The sequence below is a fragment of the Thunnus albacares genome, chromosome 16 (genome assembly GCF_914725855.1).
Source record: "Thunnus albacares chromosome 16, fThuAlb1.1, whole genome shotgun sequence".
NCBI lineage: Eukaryota > Metazoa > Chordata > Actinopteri > Scombriformes > Scombridae > Thunnus > Thunnus albacares.
Window position 1 is genome coordinate 8629617 of NC_058121.1, and position 18227 is coordinate 8647843.

The window sequence follows — 18227 nt, forward strand, 5'->3', positions numbered from 1 at the left end:
CAGCAGATGAAATGTGAAAACAGCCTCCTAGTGTTAAACTCTGCACAAACATCATTCTGCACAGTGAAGAGAACAATGTCCAACTGTTCAAACAAGAAGAAAAACACATTTTTGCCTGCCCGAGATCCTCTGACTGGGAGTATACTCATGGGTTGGTGACATAAGCAGACTGATGCTTGAAATAACTGTAAATTTCCTCTAAAAATCCTCTAAAAAAATCTAAATCTTCCTCTAATCACTTTATGTTTAGAGGATGTGAATGAAAAACACTGATCCATCCTTCAGCTGCTGATGAAGTGTCCTTGGGCAAGACAGCGCTCATGGTGAGATTGTGTCAGTAGACTGCTGTGTGTCTTCTGGGTGGTTTGGCTTCAGCCGTGTTTTTCCAAAGTACAAGATCAGCACATATTTCCTCAAGAAGAGTTTTCATAACTGACATTCACCCACCTTCTGGGGGTGGGACAAGATTGTAACCAAACAAATTTTTTGTGAAGATGTGGTTTGTAAGTTTACAAAAATTAGGGGGAAACAGTAGAAAAAGCAGCTAGTGTGTTGTTTTGGAGAGCCTTAAGACAGTTTCTATGGTAATAAAAGTGAGTGGGATTGGTGATGGGATTTATTGCTAAGGCATTACAGTATTCTGCAGTGCGGTGTATAGGTCACTGTGAAATCATGTGGGTACAGTGAATAAAACAGCCAGAAGCTAAACACTGTCTGCATCTCTTAACCTTTGTCCACACTGCAGAGACCAGTAGATTTTACACAGTTGCACTTGGAGCTTTCATTTGCATGTTGCATATAACCATATTTAAATGATGATTACAGAACCTTAATAATGATTTAAAATACACGCACTGTTAAAGACTACTGTAGACAAACATGATTAAGTCTTGGCTAGTAGATCTTAGTTAAATGGAATGAACATTATGTCTGTCTGTAAGGTAAAAGAAGCAAAGTAAGAAACCTGCAATGTGTCGAAAAACTAATATAATAATGATGGTATACATGTTGTTCATAAATGCTATTGTGCCTTAAGCTTACAAAAGTCACGTGAAGCCATGATTAGAATTTGTCCTTTTACAAAGATTTTCAAGTATTTTCTTCAAGTGTTCTTTCTTATCTGCTATATTTATGACAGTATAATAAATTCCAATGACACAACTCTGCCTAGACTCACAGAGAGTTAGGATGAATGCTATTTCTGAATGCTATTAACTATTTGAAGCCTCACAATGCATACTTAAACCAAGAGACTTCACTCAGTCTTTAAACAGATAACTATACTGTTATGTTATGCATTGAATCAGCTATTTCATATCAATTTTGAAATGTAGCGAACAGAAATCCTTTATTAAAACATATCAATATAAAAAATCGATTTTTTTAACAACCTCTGTAAATGATTTAATATTTCTTATATTTAACTGAGATAGTGAAACATAAATAAATATATTATTGCCTCTTTCATTACTCCTGGCATTACTGAATTTGGACACTGGAGGGCAACAGAATCAATCTCCATCATTATGTGCTGTCAATGGTGCTGAAACATTCACTGTGTCTCTCTGTCTCTGTCCATGGTGCTGACGTGCATGTAAAATCTAAAATCTAATGATTATATTACTAGTAGTATATATACTATACTGTATAATATAACATGTGCTCTGTCTCTTTCCATGGTGCTGAAATGTATGAACACAGTCTATCAGCTGTGGTGGTGGGGTTAACTATTTCATGGTTCTGAAATAGTTAAGCCCAGTTTCTCTCACTGGTCTAAAATGTGAATTATTTATTTATTATTTTTTGTCTTATTGAATTGCAGCATTTAATTCATTAATAGCCAAGAACCAAATCTGAGCATGTTTACACTTTTATTGTGTTTGCTGGGCAACAAATACTACTATCATCACTATTCTGTACTTTTTACATATTATTTCTCTGATTCTTTTCCTTGTCTTTTTCTTCTTGACGGCTTTTCATCCAGTGACTCCTCCAGCAGTTTTGATCCTATGCTGCCAACTTGTACTGATTTGAATTTGCTGCCTGATGTGTCAGTCTGACCATAAAACAAACAAATTAGGAAAGACTTTAAACGAAACTGTCTTCTCCACAGCAACGCCTGTTAAAACACATTCTCCTTGTGTGCCCCATCCGATGTGTTTAATCCAGGTTCATCTGCAGTGATGAAAGTGCCTCTTGTCACATTTAATTTCTCTTGGACCTCTGATGATATCAGAGGTCCAAGAGAAATTAAATTTACAAATACTCAATGGTAGACTATTCAAACAGATTATCATACAAATGAGCACCCAAGCCAGACAAGTCCTCCTATGTGTGATTTTTTGGTTTGAAGTTTGATGTCATGTATGACTGTTTCTTTAATGTTGTGGCTGGATTTGGATTTTCATTTAAGGTGTCATTAACAAAATGTTTTTGATGAAGTTGTCTTCATACTTCATTTAGTTCTGGCATTCATAAACACAGAGGATCCTGATCCTGAATAACTTGCTTTGATATCAGTTTTTGGCACAGTTACAGCTTCTCCCTGTAGACCAGTATGGGTCAGAAGAATAAATAGAAATCTTAGCTGAGACTCCACCTGCGGAACCTGCTTGCCTCAATCAGCAGAGTTATACCTGACCGGCATTTCTTGAGTCGTTGGACTATTTTCGTTTCATTTCTTGTGAGGTATGACAGGTGCTGTGTGACATAATACACATTCAGACCGTGTGACGCTATAACCTGTTACCTGCGTGCACACCTGTATTTAACAAAAGATAATTAGCCTCCAGCTGGCGTAACAGCTTCCGCCTCGTTTTCTCAGCAGCGCAGCATTTTATTCAGGAGATCTCACATGACTGGGCTTTTGAATTGTTACCTTGTTTGAGAACATTTCCAAACATCGCCCTAAATAATGCAATTAAAAACACTCATGTCGTCGATTCAAGGTGCAGCTGCTGCGCAACCAGTTTGTTTCTCCCTGCTTCCCAGCTTTTTGTCGCATTGGATTTAAAGGCGAAGCAGAGTTGGATGTTACTAGGAAGTGGGATCAAGTTATAGATGGCGGATGCCTTTCTACAGCCGTGTGGTAAATATGGGATATCGAGAGGAGATGATGGTCAGTAGTACCCGTGTGTATCGGTGAAATTAGGAGACGGGACGAAGAGAAACCCAGACAGGGAGGTTGAGACACCAGGAGGACAAACCCGGACAGCTGGTTACCAGCAGGCAGGCTGAGCAGGTAAGATGAATGAAACTGGGAGGTAACGTGTGTGTACATAGTCGTTCGTTACATGCAACGTATGTCACAGCCAAAAACAGTTCTGTAAAAATGAAATCACCTGCCCCGACTTGTCTCTGAGGAAAAACATGACTCCAAACTTCATTCATCAGCCGAGCAGTTTAAAGTTGCGTGTCTTGCTGGAAACGGGAATATTTAGCGCAGCAAATGTTTACAGATAGATATCTTACGAATTGATAGAGGAAACTATTGAATGCTAAATGCCAATCACTAAGCAGCACAATGATTTAATACCAGTTTCTCTGTTACTTGTCTTAGAAACCAGTTCTAAAATGCTGCCCTTAAAAATCTGCGGAGGCCACTCAGCAGTGAGACAAAAAATGTATTAAAAAAAATGAAATAATTGCACAATTTTCAGCGTCATAATAAACCACATGCATGCCGAATTATGTTAACTACACATCCAATGTATTACAGATCTTAGTTATGATGTTTAAGGTATGTCTTTTTAAAATTATCCATGGAAACCTTAAATCGCAAGATTATTCAATTGAGTTTGGTGAGTTCTTCAAAGCTGAGACTCGGCCATGTGTTACACATGATATAACCCCACAGCACTGCGGATGAGCTTGTCTGTACGTTGTTAGAAAGGCTGTTGTCATTTTAATACATCTGTGGCTCATTTTTAGGACATCTCACATCTATGTTACTTCATGTCAAATGTAATCAATCTTGATTGATTGTCCAGACGCAGTTTAGTTTGTTTTGAATTTGCAAATAGCAGTCAGATGTAAACTCTGCAGCTGAGTATATCCTGCACTACAGCATTACTGCGAAAATGTCTTGAGAGACTCTTTTCTTGATTTTTTTTTTTTTTTTTTTTTTTTTTAAGACTCATTTTGTTCTGCTGATCAAAAGTTCAGCAGTGAGTCATGAAATATTTATATTCTTTCCCTCTCCTCTAGACAGCAGCAGGCCTCAGAAAACAGAGGGCGGAGTGAAGGACACTGGGATAACCTGTGCAGCTACCCATCCCTGCTGCATCATGGGTAACCATACTGGCAAAGACAGCCACGTTCATACAGGTACCTGAGCACAGACATGGTTGTGTTTTGAAACACTATGATGGAAAATGCCAGAATGCAGATGCTGTCTCCCACACACACACATACATTATGTATACAGTGTGGCCAGTTTCTGGTATGTTTTGAACCTTTCAGTCCATGAAGCTGTAAGACTGGATATTTTTAGAGCTTTCTCTCATGTGTTCTTTGTGTCAGTGTGTCAGTGTGTGTTTGGACACTTCATAAAAAGCTTATAAAAAGGCTTGGACATTTGTACTGGAAACCCTGCTTGAAATGTTTCCCTTATTCCATGAAAATGTAATTGCAAAGACCATTTATCATATCCTTTTGTTTACCCAAAGCACACTGACAGAGCAGTGCTAGTGCAGCACAAACCATTTCATATGAGGTTGAGTATGTACCTACCAAAGCAGGAATAAGAAAATACAGGTATAAGAAAGACAGAATGCTTCATTTAACTAAGTTAAATTATGTCTTTTTATAAGATTTTTACATTAAAGTATACTTGTATGAAGTAAAATCACAAAGTGGGGCTGCACAAGAGGTGAGCACCTTGCTGTAGATTTAACCTCTTCATCCAAATGAAGCTCTGATGTCAGGTATTGCATGCTTGCAGAAACCTTTCTTGGCACAAAAAGTGATGAATCAGAACTTTGCAGTGAAGTACAAACCGATAGATACTGTGTTTTGGGTCTATCATGCCTTCAATATCATTTGTTTTAAAGCGTCACGGACCAGCTGTCAATTGGCTCAACTAATGTGTGAAACTGCCCCGTGCAGCTGCTACACGCCTTCTTTTCTAATTGAAGCTAGTCAGTCGGCCGTTCTTTCAGTTTAATTCGCACTTACAGCTGTTTAAAATGCTGCTCTTGGCTTCCCTCTCTCGGCTGTCAGTGTGCAGGAAATAGACTCAGGCTTAGAATATGAGAATAGCTCCCCTGCGAACACGCTACTGTAGCTGAATAGACAACATCATGCTGCTGCCACTGAAATGATGACACTGCAAAATCCTGCAGTATACAACAGAAGGGCAAGGATGGGAAGCATGAGAGATCTGAGTCTAATCCCTGCAGCCTGCCTAAATCTGCAAGAGTGAACAACCAATGCATAAATGCCAAATAAATCAAATAGCATAAATGTCATTTTTCAGCGACAGGCGACACTTTAGAGAATGTTTCATGATACAGAAACTAAACTAAACTGCTCCTTGCTCTAAATCTCTGAGAGTATGTCTGCAGAATACTGGCAGCACTGATGATGGGTGTAATCGCCTGGTGGTAGCAGTGAGAGCAGCTAGATAGCAGATCAGGGGAAAATCGTCTTCCTTCCTGGATCCTGCCACATGGGGGAACAGTGTGTGTTTGCCAGCCGAGACACTGGCAGGAGAGGCTTTTTGCTGCATCAGTCAGCCCAGGACAGTAAATAGGGGGGGTGGACACCGAGTGCTTACATCTGCATTGAGGAGAGGCAGTGGAGACTTTGCATTCAGCACACTGAAGTGTTTTCAACTTTTATTAGATGATTTGAGGCTCATTTTTTTCTGTTAGCTCTATGCCTTTTGCTTCTGTTCTTCCTCTCAGGTTCTCCTTTAGATTTCTTCCACACGCCTCCCACCACGCCCTCAGAGGCAGAGCTGACTGGCATGGCCTTATCCTCTGCAGCTTCCTCTAATAAGGAGCTGCAGAAAGGAACGCCATCACCGGAGACTGGCAACACCACCCCCTCCACCACCTCTCCGGTTGCAGACTGGACACAGACACAGAAACTGTCTGCTCCCTCAGAATGGGCCATGATAAGTGTAGACAGCATCACCTCCTCGGAGACAAACGTGAGTGATGCAGCAGCGAGGCACGGGAGTACGGCAGACAGTTTGGGCAGCCCAGCGTCACCTCATCCGTCCAGAGAATCGCCCTCAGAGCAGAGCTGGCAGGAGCGGGACAGCGGACTGGAACCACAGGCTGCAGCAGAGAGAGCCGGGGAGGAGATGACCCTGGTTTTACTCAGTCTGATGGAGCATTACCAGGCCTCACTGGGTCTAACCCCCAACACTGACGTTATCACAGGAGCAGTAGGTAGGCCTTCTGTTCCTCACTGTTATGTTTCCTTAAACCTGCTTAAAATAATCAGTTATTGACCTCTATTGGAGACCAGTAGAAATTGCAAAGGCGGCAGAGTTTGTCTCCTCCTCCTATTTGAAGTAAATGTAAATGAAATGGATCATGAGTACCTTGTGTTTACCTGCGTAGTTATAGGTTATTGATAAAACATGATTCCAATTGTAAGTAATTAATTCTTTGGATTGACTTAAAGGTGCAGTGTGTATAAATTAATGGCATCTAGTAGAACCGACTTGGCAGAAATGGAATATAATATTCATAAGTATGTTTTAATTAGTGTATAATCACCTGAAAATAAGAGTCCTTGTGTTTTTTTTAACCTTAGAATGAGCCTTTATATCTACATAGGGAGCTGGTCCTCTTTCACGGAGCCCACCATGTTGTACCGCCATGTTTCTACAGTAGCCCAGAATGGACACTGGCTCTATAGAGGGCCTTTTGTGTTTTTTGCAAGTTTTATGACCACCGTAGGTTCTCCTACATGCTTGGAAGGGAAGTTGTATTCATTTGGTTGCAATCTGCAACCTCACAGCTAGATGCCACTAAATCTTACTCACGAGTCCTTTAAAAATTCCCCCCAGGCATGTTTTAAGACATAAAAATACTCTGCTTTGAATAATAATTTATGTAATAATAAGTTATGTTTGATTACCTCATTAAAAATACCTAAAATTACATCTCCCTTATTTAAAAACTCCTCATCTATGAACATGCAAATATATTTCATCTCAGAAGTTTAACTGCTGGACACTAAATGTCTCCTACTTCACTGTAAAGTTCATTCTCAGTGTTTGTGCACTGGAGGCTTCAAGTTTCTACATCTCACTTGTGTAAGTTGCATACTGGACCATGATTGGCTCCAAACTAGTTGTGATGTCACAAATCATGCTTGTAGGTCTTAACCTCAGGTTTAATTACAGCATAATAAAACTTTGAATATAAGAAAACAGTCTTCTAGTGTCAAACTCTGCATCATCATTCTGCACAGTGAAGCTCAAACATCAGAATAAAGTAACATTAAGCAAAACACACTTTTGAGTAGAAAGGGACTCTAAACACTGAATGGAATGGTGTTATATTAATAATGTTGCTCTCTAGTAAATTAAATATGATTACAGTTGGCAGACTTGAATCTATTTTCACTCAACCTTGTTTGCTTTTTTTGTTTGACTCGTCTGTCAGAGCTGCTCAGGCACTTGATAACAAAGAGGGATGAGCTGGTGGAGGAGGTGCACAGCCTGAAAGAGACACTGAGGGTGAGTTGAAACTGCAGGTCACATGAGACACCTTAAGGCGCCAGAAATTTCCTGGACCTCACAAACCATTTATTGGTTGTGCAATAGTGACTTTTGTTTTTGTTTATTACATGAAGCCTTGAGTTACGTCTTTAAAAACACAGGACACTTGCAAATTGTTTTATGTGTTAGAAAATGAATAAACTCTTCTTAGTTTGTTTACTTTTTCTTTGACATTTTGGTCTTATAACTATTTATAAAGTCATGTGACATCACTGCAGCATACATATTCAAATAGCTAAAGTTGTGCTAAAAGACTGATATCAGTTACTTGCATGTGACTTGCAGTGCTAAATTTATATGAATATTTATATAGGAAGAGAGCCGAGGCACCAGTAATATGAAAATCATAGTGATATTGAGAAAGACTAGATTTTCAGTTCAAATAACTGTTTCTTTTCCATTTGACCCTCTTTCTTCTGTCCTCCATGACAGACGGAGAAGTTGGAGTGGCATCAGTTCCAGTGTGACCTGCAGGTAGCGGTGTCTGTGGCCGACCGGCTGCGAGTTGAAGCGGAGCAGGCTCTGGGTTTGCTCCAGGAGAGCCACAGGGCTGTAGAGAACCAGCTGGCCCAGGCGCTAAGCAACCAGCAGGAAAAGGAAAGAGAACTGGAGAGTCTGAGGACTGAGCACAGAGACGTCTGCGGTAGACTGTCTGATCTCACCCTGCAGCAGCAGCAGGAGCGAGCTGAGCTGGAAGCACTGAGGAGCGCACGCAGGGTGAAAGACATAACAGATTGTGATAAAAAGGCAAAGAGACAAGAGTCTGAGGAAGAGGAGACACAGAAAGCTGTGGATGAAGCTGAAGCAGAGATTAAAGCAAAAAATGGGGAAAAGCAGAAAGAGGAGCATGAAGCAGATGAAGGGATGGATGCTAAAGATGTGGGTCATAGTCCTGAGGAGAGAAATGGATCAGGGAGCACACAGCTGACAGGAAAGGGGGTGGCGGAGGGATACCTTCGTAGTTTGGCTGCCCTGGAGAAGAAAAAAGAGGGGGATCGTGAGCAAAGAGATCCAAGGAGGATTATGATGCTGTCTGAAAGATCTTGGTGAGTCTACATAAAAGCTCACATCAGATTGACTCTTATTACAAAAAAAACCCTCATCAAGCGTCCAAACTTTCTGTTTTTCAGGAGTCTGTCTCGTCTCCCGCTGCCAACCGACTCCCCCAGTCAGACTGGAGGCTCAAGAAACACAAGCACAACATTGCCACTATGCAAGGTACAACACTAGTGGAATTGATATGAAAATGTACTTTTTACAATATTGATACAGTATGGAATCTAATTACAGACTGATGAATGGATGGAGGTGTTGATATGATTAAATCACAGTAGGTCTTTGTACTGTACGTAGAATCCATCCATGATTTTCTCTATAAACTCTTCCAGAAACAAGAGCCGACAAAAGGGAGAAGGATGGACCGTATTTTACAGCGGCAGGACAGCTGGTCCAGCTTTTATACAGGTGAGTTTAAACCTACAAACCATCCATTATGTTCTTTTTGACAACTTAAAGGATGAGCCTGGTGATATCATAAATGTCTGTACTCAACCCCAAGCCCATTTGTTCAAACTGAAGTGTAAATCTTTAAAAATGGGTCACGAATATACAGCATACTTTCATTTTTAAAAGAAAGCTGAGTAATTTCCTCAGCACTGTGAAATGTTACTCAAACAGGAGTCATTTGCATGTTTATTAGGGACTATTTTCAGCCGTTAACTAGTATTTATGGTACCAGGATGAGGTATTTGTATGTATGGGATTGACTCAAACTATAGAGGCTGTGTTCATGGTAATAGAAAAACATCTCGCCCAGTGAAACACTGCAGCTCAGCTGTGTTTTACAATAGTTTTTGGAAAACAGTGAGGAATAACCTATTTCAGGCTTTGCCTACACAGGCAGTGCTTGTTAGTAGGATCAATTCCTTGTTTGTTTTGGATATTTTAAGGGTATTTCTGACAACAAGAAAAATATAGTGTACTGCCATAATGATCCTTTATTAAGTATACAATTGGTATACTTAATAAAGGAAAGAATAATAGTGGCTGCGTTTGTGTGTCGCAGGAAAACAGGAAGAAGACCAAAGCTCAGACTCCTTTAAGTAAGTAACTATTAGGTCCTTTTCTTCAATTCTGACCTGACACATCAACACCCACTCAGACTGCAGTAGCTGTCTGTTTATACTGAGAAGCTGGTAAATGTTCAGCAGAGCAGTTTTCAAATCCATCACAAATTCAAGACCTTTTTAAATGTGCTTGAAAAAAATGTCCTCTTGCATTTACCCACATTAATTGAATGATAAAACGATTGTAATGAATAACTTGGCAAAACTTTGTGATATCACAAATTCCATGGTTAAACTTGTAAAGTGTGAACTGGTTCATATGAAATCTTGGTGAAACCTTCTCTTGCCAACTCAGACCTCAGGATGGTTTCAGTGCTCTGCTGCGGCGTCATGGCGGCTCCAGAAGAAACTCCCTGCTGCGCTGGTGCCAAAGTCGTACCCAAGGTTATAAGGTGAGAGAGGAGAGTTTCAGCCTTGTAAAAGCATCTGTAAAATTAATTGGAGTTCAGGATGTGCAATTAAAAAATACATTTTACTAGTTGGTCTTCATCAAATATGTTTTGCGGCAGAATATTGAGATCACCAACTTCAGCAGCAGCTGGGAGGACGGACTGGCGTTCTGTGCTGTTTATCACACTTACTTACCGACTCACATCCCTTACAACAGCCTCGACCCAGCAGACAAGGTAAAACTATTGATTCTCACAAGAAAAAGTGAGGCAGATCACCACAATGGAATTCAAGTTAATTAATTTACAAAAAACCTTGAAAACAAGTACAAGCCTTTAAAGGCCGTCAGAGACAGAATGAAGAAGATATCAGCTGCAGTCACTAGTGGTCATAATGACTTTACAGGACGTTTCACAGGTGAACAATCACATTTGAGAATCCATTCTGAAAGTCTAAAAACGTCTCAATTCACATAAAAGTTGCTTTTGGCTTAATGTTGTGTTTTTACAGAAGGAGAATCTGGACCTGGCTTTTAAGACAGGAGAAGATGTGGGAATCTCTGCCACACTGGTGAGACATTTTACACGAATACTCCTGATGTTCAGTGCAGGTTTTCACAAAATGTATTTGGAAAATGGTATATTATGTGAGTTTAACTAGCAGTGTCACATTAGATTTATGATTGATGTGTAGTATTAGTGTAGTTTTCTTTGACAGCCTTCTCACAGAGGAGCTTTACTCGCAGTTCTCACAGTACATAGTAACACGTCTACTGGTCTTTTCACGGCACCTGCGTGACAGACAGCGGACGACATGCTGAAGGCAGACGGACCGGACTGGCAGAGGGTACTGAGCTATGTTGAAAGCATCTTCCGTCACTTTGAGATGTGAAAGTTGTCCTCCCTTGTCTCCTGCACCTCTGCCTGGTTCTTCTCCATTGTTGTGACCAGAGCTGAAAAACTAAAAAACACTTTTCACCACAAGAGGGAGCACTGCTCATGATGAGCTCAGCAATATCAGACTTTTTTAATTTTATGTATCAGCAAACTCTCTCCCTCGTACAGAAAATGATTCTTGGCTGACACCCAGACGGAAGAAATTAAACAGCATTTCTCCCTCTGATTTTTTTTTTTTTATTATTATTTTTCTACACACATAGAAGCAACACTGGACCAGAATGGCTGCCGGGTGATTATGCACAGGACACAAAAAGATTTGTCAGATTTTAAAATCAGAATATACACCTGCTCGACAATTCTTCTCATGTTTGTTTACTGGGTGCTGGGTGCACTGGTTTTGCACTGTTTGCCTTTAAAAAAAAAAAGAAAAAAAGAGCACTTTATAATTAATGGAAACTATTGTATTTCATGTAGAGGATTTCAGAATCCGGGACACTTTAGTATCATTTATCTTGACCAATAGTCTTTTTTTTTTTTTTTTATCATGAAACTCTCCTGGCATGATCATCACGTCATGTCTGCATGAACCCAAACATAAAACATCGCACAGAAGAAAGAAGCAGACATGAAATCAGATTTTATACGTTGGAATGTTTTAACCGGACTGTCTAAAGAAAGTTGCCTTTGAGGAGGTGTGTGTGTGTATGTGTATATATGTATATGTGTGTAAGCACTTAAGTATTTTTAAAAACATGTAAACATATGAAGAGGTTCTTGCCAAAGCCTTACTGCAATAATAAAGTTATGTATATGGACGTTATTGTTTTTCACTTTTTCTCCATTAATACCACATGACTTCACAGAAAACCTTTTGAGTTTTAATACACAACAAAAGAATGACATTTAATAACATTTGACAGCATATAAAAATGGTATAAAAGATGGTATTAAAAGAAAATGTTTACAGTTCAATAACACAAGAAAATGGCCAAAGTGTAATATGAAACAAATAAGTAGTGAAACATTTTAAAAGCAATAATTTAACATTTTTTGCAAGGAAATTAAACCATAATGTAGATAAGGTATGAAGTTGATCATGTTGGAACGTATTAATGTATCGGTATTGTATGTTTTAGTGTCTCGGGAAGGCAGATAGACTGTAGACAGGATCTTAAATACAGTATGGTCATGTGGATCCTCAAAGCATTACACACAAGTGACCTCGCAGACAATTTGCAATTAACCAAAGTAAATAACGTAAATAATTCCTATGAAGCTGGAATGGCACCTCCTATAGGAGGTGTTGACAGCGGCGGCAGTAGGAGAGACTTCAGTTTAACCGACATGGCGGCAATTTCAGGGTCCTGGGTTTCATACATCTTCACCAGTCTGGCAAATTTTAGGACGCCTGAAAGTGAAGCAGACCAAATCAAACTTATAAATAGTGTCCTATGAAACATCCTGTTAGGTGCCGCTTGGGTTGGTTTAACAGACATCTGTATGTTTCTCAAGGATGACAAGTGTAAGCATATTAACATCTAGTCAAAGAACGAGTGCCTAAATATTTCTTTTAACATCTGGAAAGTCTCACCTTCTCCTTCGTTGTTAAAGCCGTAAGCTTTGATGACCTCTTGTTGGATCATGGTGGCCACGGGGAGCACGAGCTGCAGCATCTTGCCCATGTCGTTGCAGGCGCTCTCTCGTGCCTCCTCCATCCTCGCTGCGTTCTCTGGTACCGAGAAGGCCTGGATCACCTCACTGAGCACCACTGTTAAACAAACAAACACAAACATCAGTAGTTGTTCTGTTTATACCAGGGATTTTATTCATATGGAACATTTTAACACAAGTAAACTCAATGTGTTAAAATTAGAGCTGCAACGATCGGTCAACAGAAAATTAATCAGCAACTATTATGACAGTTTAATATCATTCCAGTCATTTTTTAAGCAAACATGAAAATTGGTTGTCAGATGAGGATCTGAAGCTTTCCTGTGTCACACATGATAGTAAACTGAATATCTTTGGATGTTGGACTGTTGATCAGACAAATCAAGAAGACGTCACCATGGGCTCTAAGAATTTATAACAGGCCTTTTACAGACAAAACGATTAATCGATTAATGGAGAAAATAGTCAGCAGCCTAATCAATAATGACTATAATCGCTGGTTGCGGCCCTAAATACAATGCATGTGCAAATACCCATCCTCCCAAAGATATGTTAGGGGTCCAGATCACCACACAGATACAGCAACTGACCATAAACCTGAGAAAATAAAAGCGTTTTCAATTTGCTTTTGAAAGTGGACACAGCTGACAGATCAGCTGACAGGTTGCTCTTAAGTTCAAGATCAAATTATCAAACGGCATCATCTCCAGATCTAAAACTTATTCCACATACAGAGAAAAAATAAACTGTTTAAAGGTCCTGTCTGTTGAGCTCTGGCTACTCTGGACATGACTTTACTACTCTTTATTAAACTCTCCGCTTCAAGATCTCACACATGATGTTCTTCCTCTCCAGAAGGAAACCAAAACGAAAAGGATTGAAGGCATCTTCTGTCCTAACAAAATCACAACCTTGGAATCATACTGAAAAACCAAAAGCAAGAACGTCATCACTGTAATAAGGCAGAGGTGAATGTGACGGCCGGGCTTTTGTGAAGGACTGGCTAGCCAGAGATGAACCTAACATGGGGTGAGGGAAGAGGACGCGTTAAGTAAGAAGTGTTCTCACCTCTGGTCTGCTCGACAGTCAGAGTGGGCTGCTGTGCTGGAGCTGACGCCATGTCTGGAGGTACAAGAGACGAACACACAACAACCTCAACTCACATATGAACCTCATAATCAGGAATGAATGGACAACAAAGGACAGATGTACTGTTCCAAACAAACTTTGATACTTGCAGATAGAAAATCAGAGTGGTGGAAAGTAACTAAGTACGTTTACTAAAGTACTGTACTTAAGTACAATTTACTTGTACTTTACTTCTATTTTATGCTACTAGCCTATATACTTCCACTCCACTACATTTCAGAGGGAAATATTGTACTTTTTACTCCCTTGAATTTATTTCACAGCTATAGTTACTAACTACTTTTCAGATCAATATTTTATGAAAAAACGTGATCATCTTTATAGTAACTATAAAATAGCATTGTTACAGACCAGACTATCCAACTGTATACGTCGTTAGGATTAGCTTTGCATTGATAAATTTAAAATGCTGCTTACATGAAAAAGTCAAAATATTAGTATTAATATTTCAATAATATATTTTTGATAAACACGCTAAATAGGGACACTTTGCATAATGAGTACTTTTACTTTATTTAAGTACATTTTGCTACCAATACAGTGTTTCCTTGTTGAGCTGCGGTGGAAGTATAGTAACACAAAGAGGGACTTTGCCACTAAAAAGACTGTAACGTTGAAAGATACCTACATGATTTGACTCATTTGGACGACTGAACCTTCATATTAGCTTCAGATAAACTTTTAAATACATTTTTGCACAGAAGGAGGCTTTTGGATTTTGGTCCCCATCACTTACATTGTCAGTTCATTATGAAGGGATCTGCTAATGGTTAGTATGAAAAGGAGGAATGATTAAAGCAAGAAAAACCTATTTCAATGTTCATTTGGGCTCCTGACTGTTTTAAGACAGACTTGAAATCATGTGAACCTGTCCTTTAGGTAAAATATCTCAGTACTTCTTCCACCACTGTAAATCATGAAACTTTATTTGTTTATATAGTTAAATGTGTTAAGTACAATTCATTGAGGGTCTAAATGCTACCTAATGTTTGCACAGTATGATCTCAGGAAGCTAGTAGTTAGCTTGGACCTAGCGTTACATTTGAAGCAAGCAGTAACGTTAAATATGCATCCAGCGACAGTATAATGATGCTTTTCCTCTCGTTTATGTGACAATAAAGCGAGTAAAGTTAACTTGTCTTTTGAGATGACAAGAAACTAAAGAAGACGTGGTGCGGTTGTGATGATGAGCTCGACGTTAGTTCAACATCTACCGACCGTTACTTTTCCTCTTTCGATAGCTCAGTCTTAGCTGGCTTAGAGGACGGTTGAAGCAGTAAAACAAAAGACAAAACGCATGCAAATTTAACAAAATATTCAAAATTACAGTGCTGTTTTCAGTACTCACCACACTGCTGAAAACAACCGAGCTAGCAGCGAAAGCGCGACGTTGAAGTTAGCTTCCGATTGGGAGTTAAGGGAAAAGTAAAGGGAAACATAATTAATTATATTTAAGCGGCTGAATCTCCGTTTTTTCAACACTTACTTATGAAAAGTGTTATGAAAAAGTGTTAGACTTCATAGCAAAAGCCTGAACGCTGCTTAAACCCATTTTCAGATTTATGAAACCTTTGTTTTGCTCATGAAAACAGAAAAAGTGTGATTTTACTGATATTTCTCTGTAAAAAATCACTATATTTAGACTCGTCAAATCTGGACTAGATTCTTTTTTTTTTAAAGATGTGACAAATCTAACTATAGTGGGTTTTGATCTGGATCTGGTCTAATGCGGTCAGGATTTGGGAAAAAGTAGTGAAATAGAAAAAAATAGAATAAATGTTTCACATATCTAAAACAGTGTTTTAATGAGTATCTGGAGTCTCTTTGACAATCTAATCCAGATTTGACAGTTCTAAATATTGTGGGTTTTTTATCTGGACGTGGTTTTATGTGGTCTGGATGGGAAAAAGCAGTGGAATCACCCTTTTTTCTGTTTTCATACGCAAAATAAATGTTTGACAAAACTGACAGTGGTTTGAAACAGCGTTAAGGCTTTACTACGATGTCTCACACTCTTTAACAAGTGCAAGTGGTGCAAAAACGATGAATCAGAGGCTAAATATTATTATTTATGCTCCCCTTTACTTTCCTCTCAACTTTTCCCTTACGTACGAATTGGAAGCTAACTTCAGCGTCGTAAAGCTTTTTGCGACATGATTTCCTCCTTTCAGGCAGAAGCGGATGTAAAAGGTAAACAAATCACAAATTAAGCTAGTTTCACATTGAAGTCTCTCCAAAATGTGGTTTAAGAGGAAGTAGAAGTGAATAATAGTGAACATAATTTCTCTAGACCTTGTTGATAGTGTTATCGAAGCGAAGCTTGGAGATAAGTGTTGAATAACGTGTACAAGCTGTTTTGCCACGTACATACACCCGATAACGTTAAGCTAGTGTAAACTTAACTCTGCAGGTCAGTATCGATGGAGCAAAAGCTTGCAGAGTTCAGGGCACGGCGACAGGCTGAACATGCTGCCAAAAAGGATCAGTGTGGTAGTCTGCAGTCCAAAACAGAGACAGTAACAGACTCAGCAGCTCAGACTGACACATCAGCTGACAGTCAACAGACAGAAAACACCCGGACTTCATCTCACAGCTCTCAAAGCAAGGTGAGATTCTGTTCATGAGCAGCTTCTGGGAAAGATTAACTTATTTTTAGACTATGGATCAAGACTGAAGTTCATAAACTTTCTGATTAAATGTTTTCTGAAGGTTTACATATTGATGTTCACTGCATTTGGCTCCACGTTTGGAAATTCTATTAATTAATTAATGTCAGAGGTGGAAGATCCTTTACTTAAGTAAAAGTACCATTACAGCGATGTAAAAATACCCCATTACAAGTTAAAGCCCTGCAGGAAAATTCTTCCCAAGTAAATATACATAAGTATTAGCAGCAAAATGTAGTGGTTTGGTCCCTCTGACTGATATATTATATTATATGACATCATTAGATTATTAATACTGAAGCATCAGTGTTAGAGCAGCATGTTACTGTTGTAGCTGCTGGAGGTGGAGCTAGTTTCAACTACCTTATATACAGTTAGCATAGACTTTTCTTAGCACATGGCTGCCTGGTAAATCCCCACATCTTTCAAACTCTACTCCTAGTTTGAGGTGTTCAAGCCCAAGCCAAGATAAACCCGATGACATCATCAGTGTCATTGTCTCATACTTTAGAAACTTCCCCCCAGAGCCATAGAAGATATTATACAACTGTTCATGTGTAAAATTCCACTTTAATTGTAAATGCACAAGCACTCCACCGATGAAATGTATTGATCTTGTATCTTTTCTTGCGTGTCCCATGCAGGACCAAAGTGACTGGCTGCTGGACAGCGCTCTGGGGAGGTGGCTGTCTTCAAGAAAACTTGTCTTATCAAACATTACTTTGCTGAAAGTGCTGCTTTGGCTGGTTCTCCTTGGTCTGTTTGCAGAACTGGAGTTTGGTCTCCCCTTCTTCGTCATCTCCCTCTTCTACTGGCTCTATGAAGGACTCCGTAGCCCAGCGGCCCGTGAGCCTGGAGAACTCAGCGCTTATTCTGTCTTCAATCCAGATTGTCAGCCTCTGCTGGGCGCTCTCACTGCAGAGCAGCTGGAAGGCGAGATGGGTTACAGACCTCTGGCTAACAGATGAAATGCTTGGGACATTTATATCAAATAATCAGTTTAAAAATGTCAACTTTATTCAGGCATATACAGGGACTTACAATAGTAATTTCAATTTATTATTTCAGAGTAACACATTACTACTCACAGTTTTATTCCTGTTTCTGTTTTCTTTGAAGCAGTTTAATGGTGTCACAGATACTGTCCATCACTTGGTTGTGGAAGAGGGATACACCACAACAAATACCGTGGTCTAATCATCACCATCACTTGACATGACATTTTCCTACAGAGTGTTATATGTAGGGTTTTTTTGAATAAATAAATAAATAATTTTTTTGAATTTTGAAGATTTACCTCTGCTTTCCATTGTTCCCTACTGATCAACTTGGGATTGTTGGAAAATGTGGGAACACTTATTAAGAGGGAAATGGGGACAAACAATGGCTCACCTTGAGACATATTCACAGAAACAATAAAGGGCAAGCTGCTTTTAATTTATATGAGAGAAATGTTTACTTTAAATAAAAGGCTTTCAAAGTTTAATAAAGAATTTTGAAGTATCCAGCAATAAAGTGTCTTATCTATGAGCCTTAATATCACAGATGGTAAGCCTTTGTAACAACGAGACAAAGAGTAAAACAT

General features: G+C 39.3%; 3 protein-coding genes across 7 annotated transcripts in view; 2 read left to right on the forward strand and 1 right to left on the reverse strand.

The window, feature by feature from the left end:
- LOC122999687 (cytospin-A-like) overlaps positions 1-11597 on the forward strand; it is a 93491-nt gene extending 81894 nt beyond the window's left edge. For 3 of the 4 annotated variants that reach the window (XM_044376817.1, XM_044376821.1, XM_044376820.1), the window contains exons 5-15: positions 4207-4326; positions 5907-6398; positions 7626-7699; positions 8174-8787; positions 8872-8959; positions 9130-9205; positions 9807-9843; positions 10163-10259; positions 10377-10493; positions 10768-10827; positions 11059-11597. In XM_044376817.1, the coding sequence (XP_044232752.1) occupies positions 4287-4326; positions 5907-6398; positions 7626-7699; positions 8174-8787; positions 8872-8959; positions 9130-9205; positions 9807-9843; positions 10163-10259; positions 10377-10493; positions 10768-10827; positions 11059-11148 (1785 nt within the window). In that variant the 5' untranslated portion in view covers positions 4207-4286 and the 3' untranslated portion in view covers positions 11149-11597. Of the gene's footprint in view, positions 1-1626; positions 3242-4206; positions 4327-5906; positions 6399-7625; positions 7700-8173; positions 8788-8871; positions 8960-9129; positions 9206-9806; positions 9844-10162; positions 10260-10376; positions 10494-10767; positions 10828-11058 lie in introns of those variants that run through there. The other variant, XM_044376818.1, reaches the window with a different exon arrangement.
- A 423-nt stretch (positions 11598-12020) lies between these two features.
- On the reverse strand, positions 12021-15457 carry grcc10 (gene rich cluster, C10 gene). The gene is made up of 4 exons (XM_044376830.1): positions 15325-15457; positions 13896-13949; positions 12748-12924; positions 12021-12564 (listed from the first exon to the last, which is right to left on the reverse strand). Exons 2-4 carry the CDS (start codon positions 13945-13947, stop codon positions 12425-12427), a joined length of 369 nt encoding a protein of 122 aa, XP_044232765.1. The 5' UTR covers positions 13948-13949; positions 15325-15457; the 3' UTR covers positions 12021-12424.
- saysd1 (SAYSVFN motif domain containing 1) lies at positions 14841-18147 on the forward strand. Of its 2 annotated transcripts, none has more exons than XM_044376829.1 (3): positions 14841-14855; positions 16387-16582; positions 17287-18147. In XM_044376829.1, exons 2-3 carry the CDS (start codon positions 16397-16399, stop codon positions 17608-17610), a joined length of 510 nt encoding a protein of 169 aa, XP_044232764.1. In that variant the 5' UTR covers positions 14841-14855; positions 16387-16396; the 3' UTR covers positions 17611-18147. The 2 variants fall into 2 exon arrangements, with proteins under 2 accessions (XP_044232764.1, XP_044232763.1); XM_044376828.1 differs by lacking the exon at positions 14841-14855 and adding an exon at positions 15772-16166.
- Positions 18148-18227: the final 80 nt, after the last annotated feature.

Excerpts from the sequence above, each read along its gene's own strand:
- grcc10 (XM_044376830.1), bottom strand. The coding sequence starts at position 13,947 with ATGGCGTCAGCTCCAGCACAGCAGCCCACTCTGACTGTCGAGCAGACC. Across the intron at positions 12,925-13,895 it reads GACTGTCGAGCAGACCAGAG|TGGTGCTCAGTGAGGTGATC; the intron begins GTGAGAACACTT and ends TTTGTTTAACAG. Across the intron at positions 12,565-12,747 it reads CTTTAACAACGAAGGAGAAG|GCGTCCTAAAATTTGCCAGA; the intron begins GTGAGACTTTCC and ends CTTCACTTTCAG.
- saysd1 (XM_044376829.1), top strand. The coding sequence starts at position 16,397 with ATGGAGCAAAAGCTTGCAGAGTTCAGGGCACGGCGACAGGCTGAACAT. Across the intron at positions 16,583-17,286 it reads CTCACAGCTCTCAAAGCAAG|GACCAAAGTGACTGGCTGCT; the intron begins GTGAGATTCTGT and ends TGTCCCATGCAG.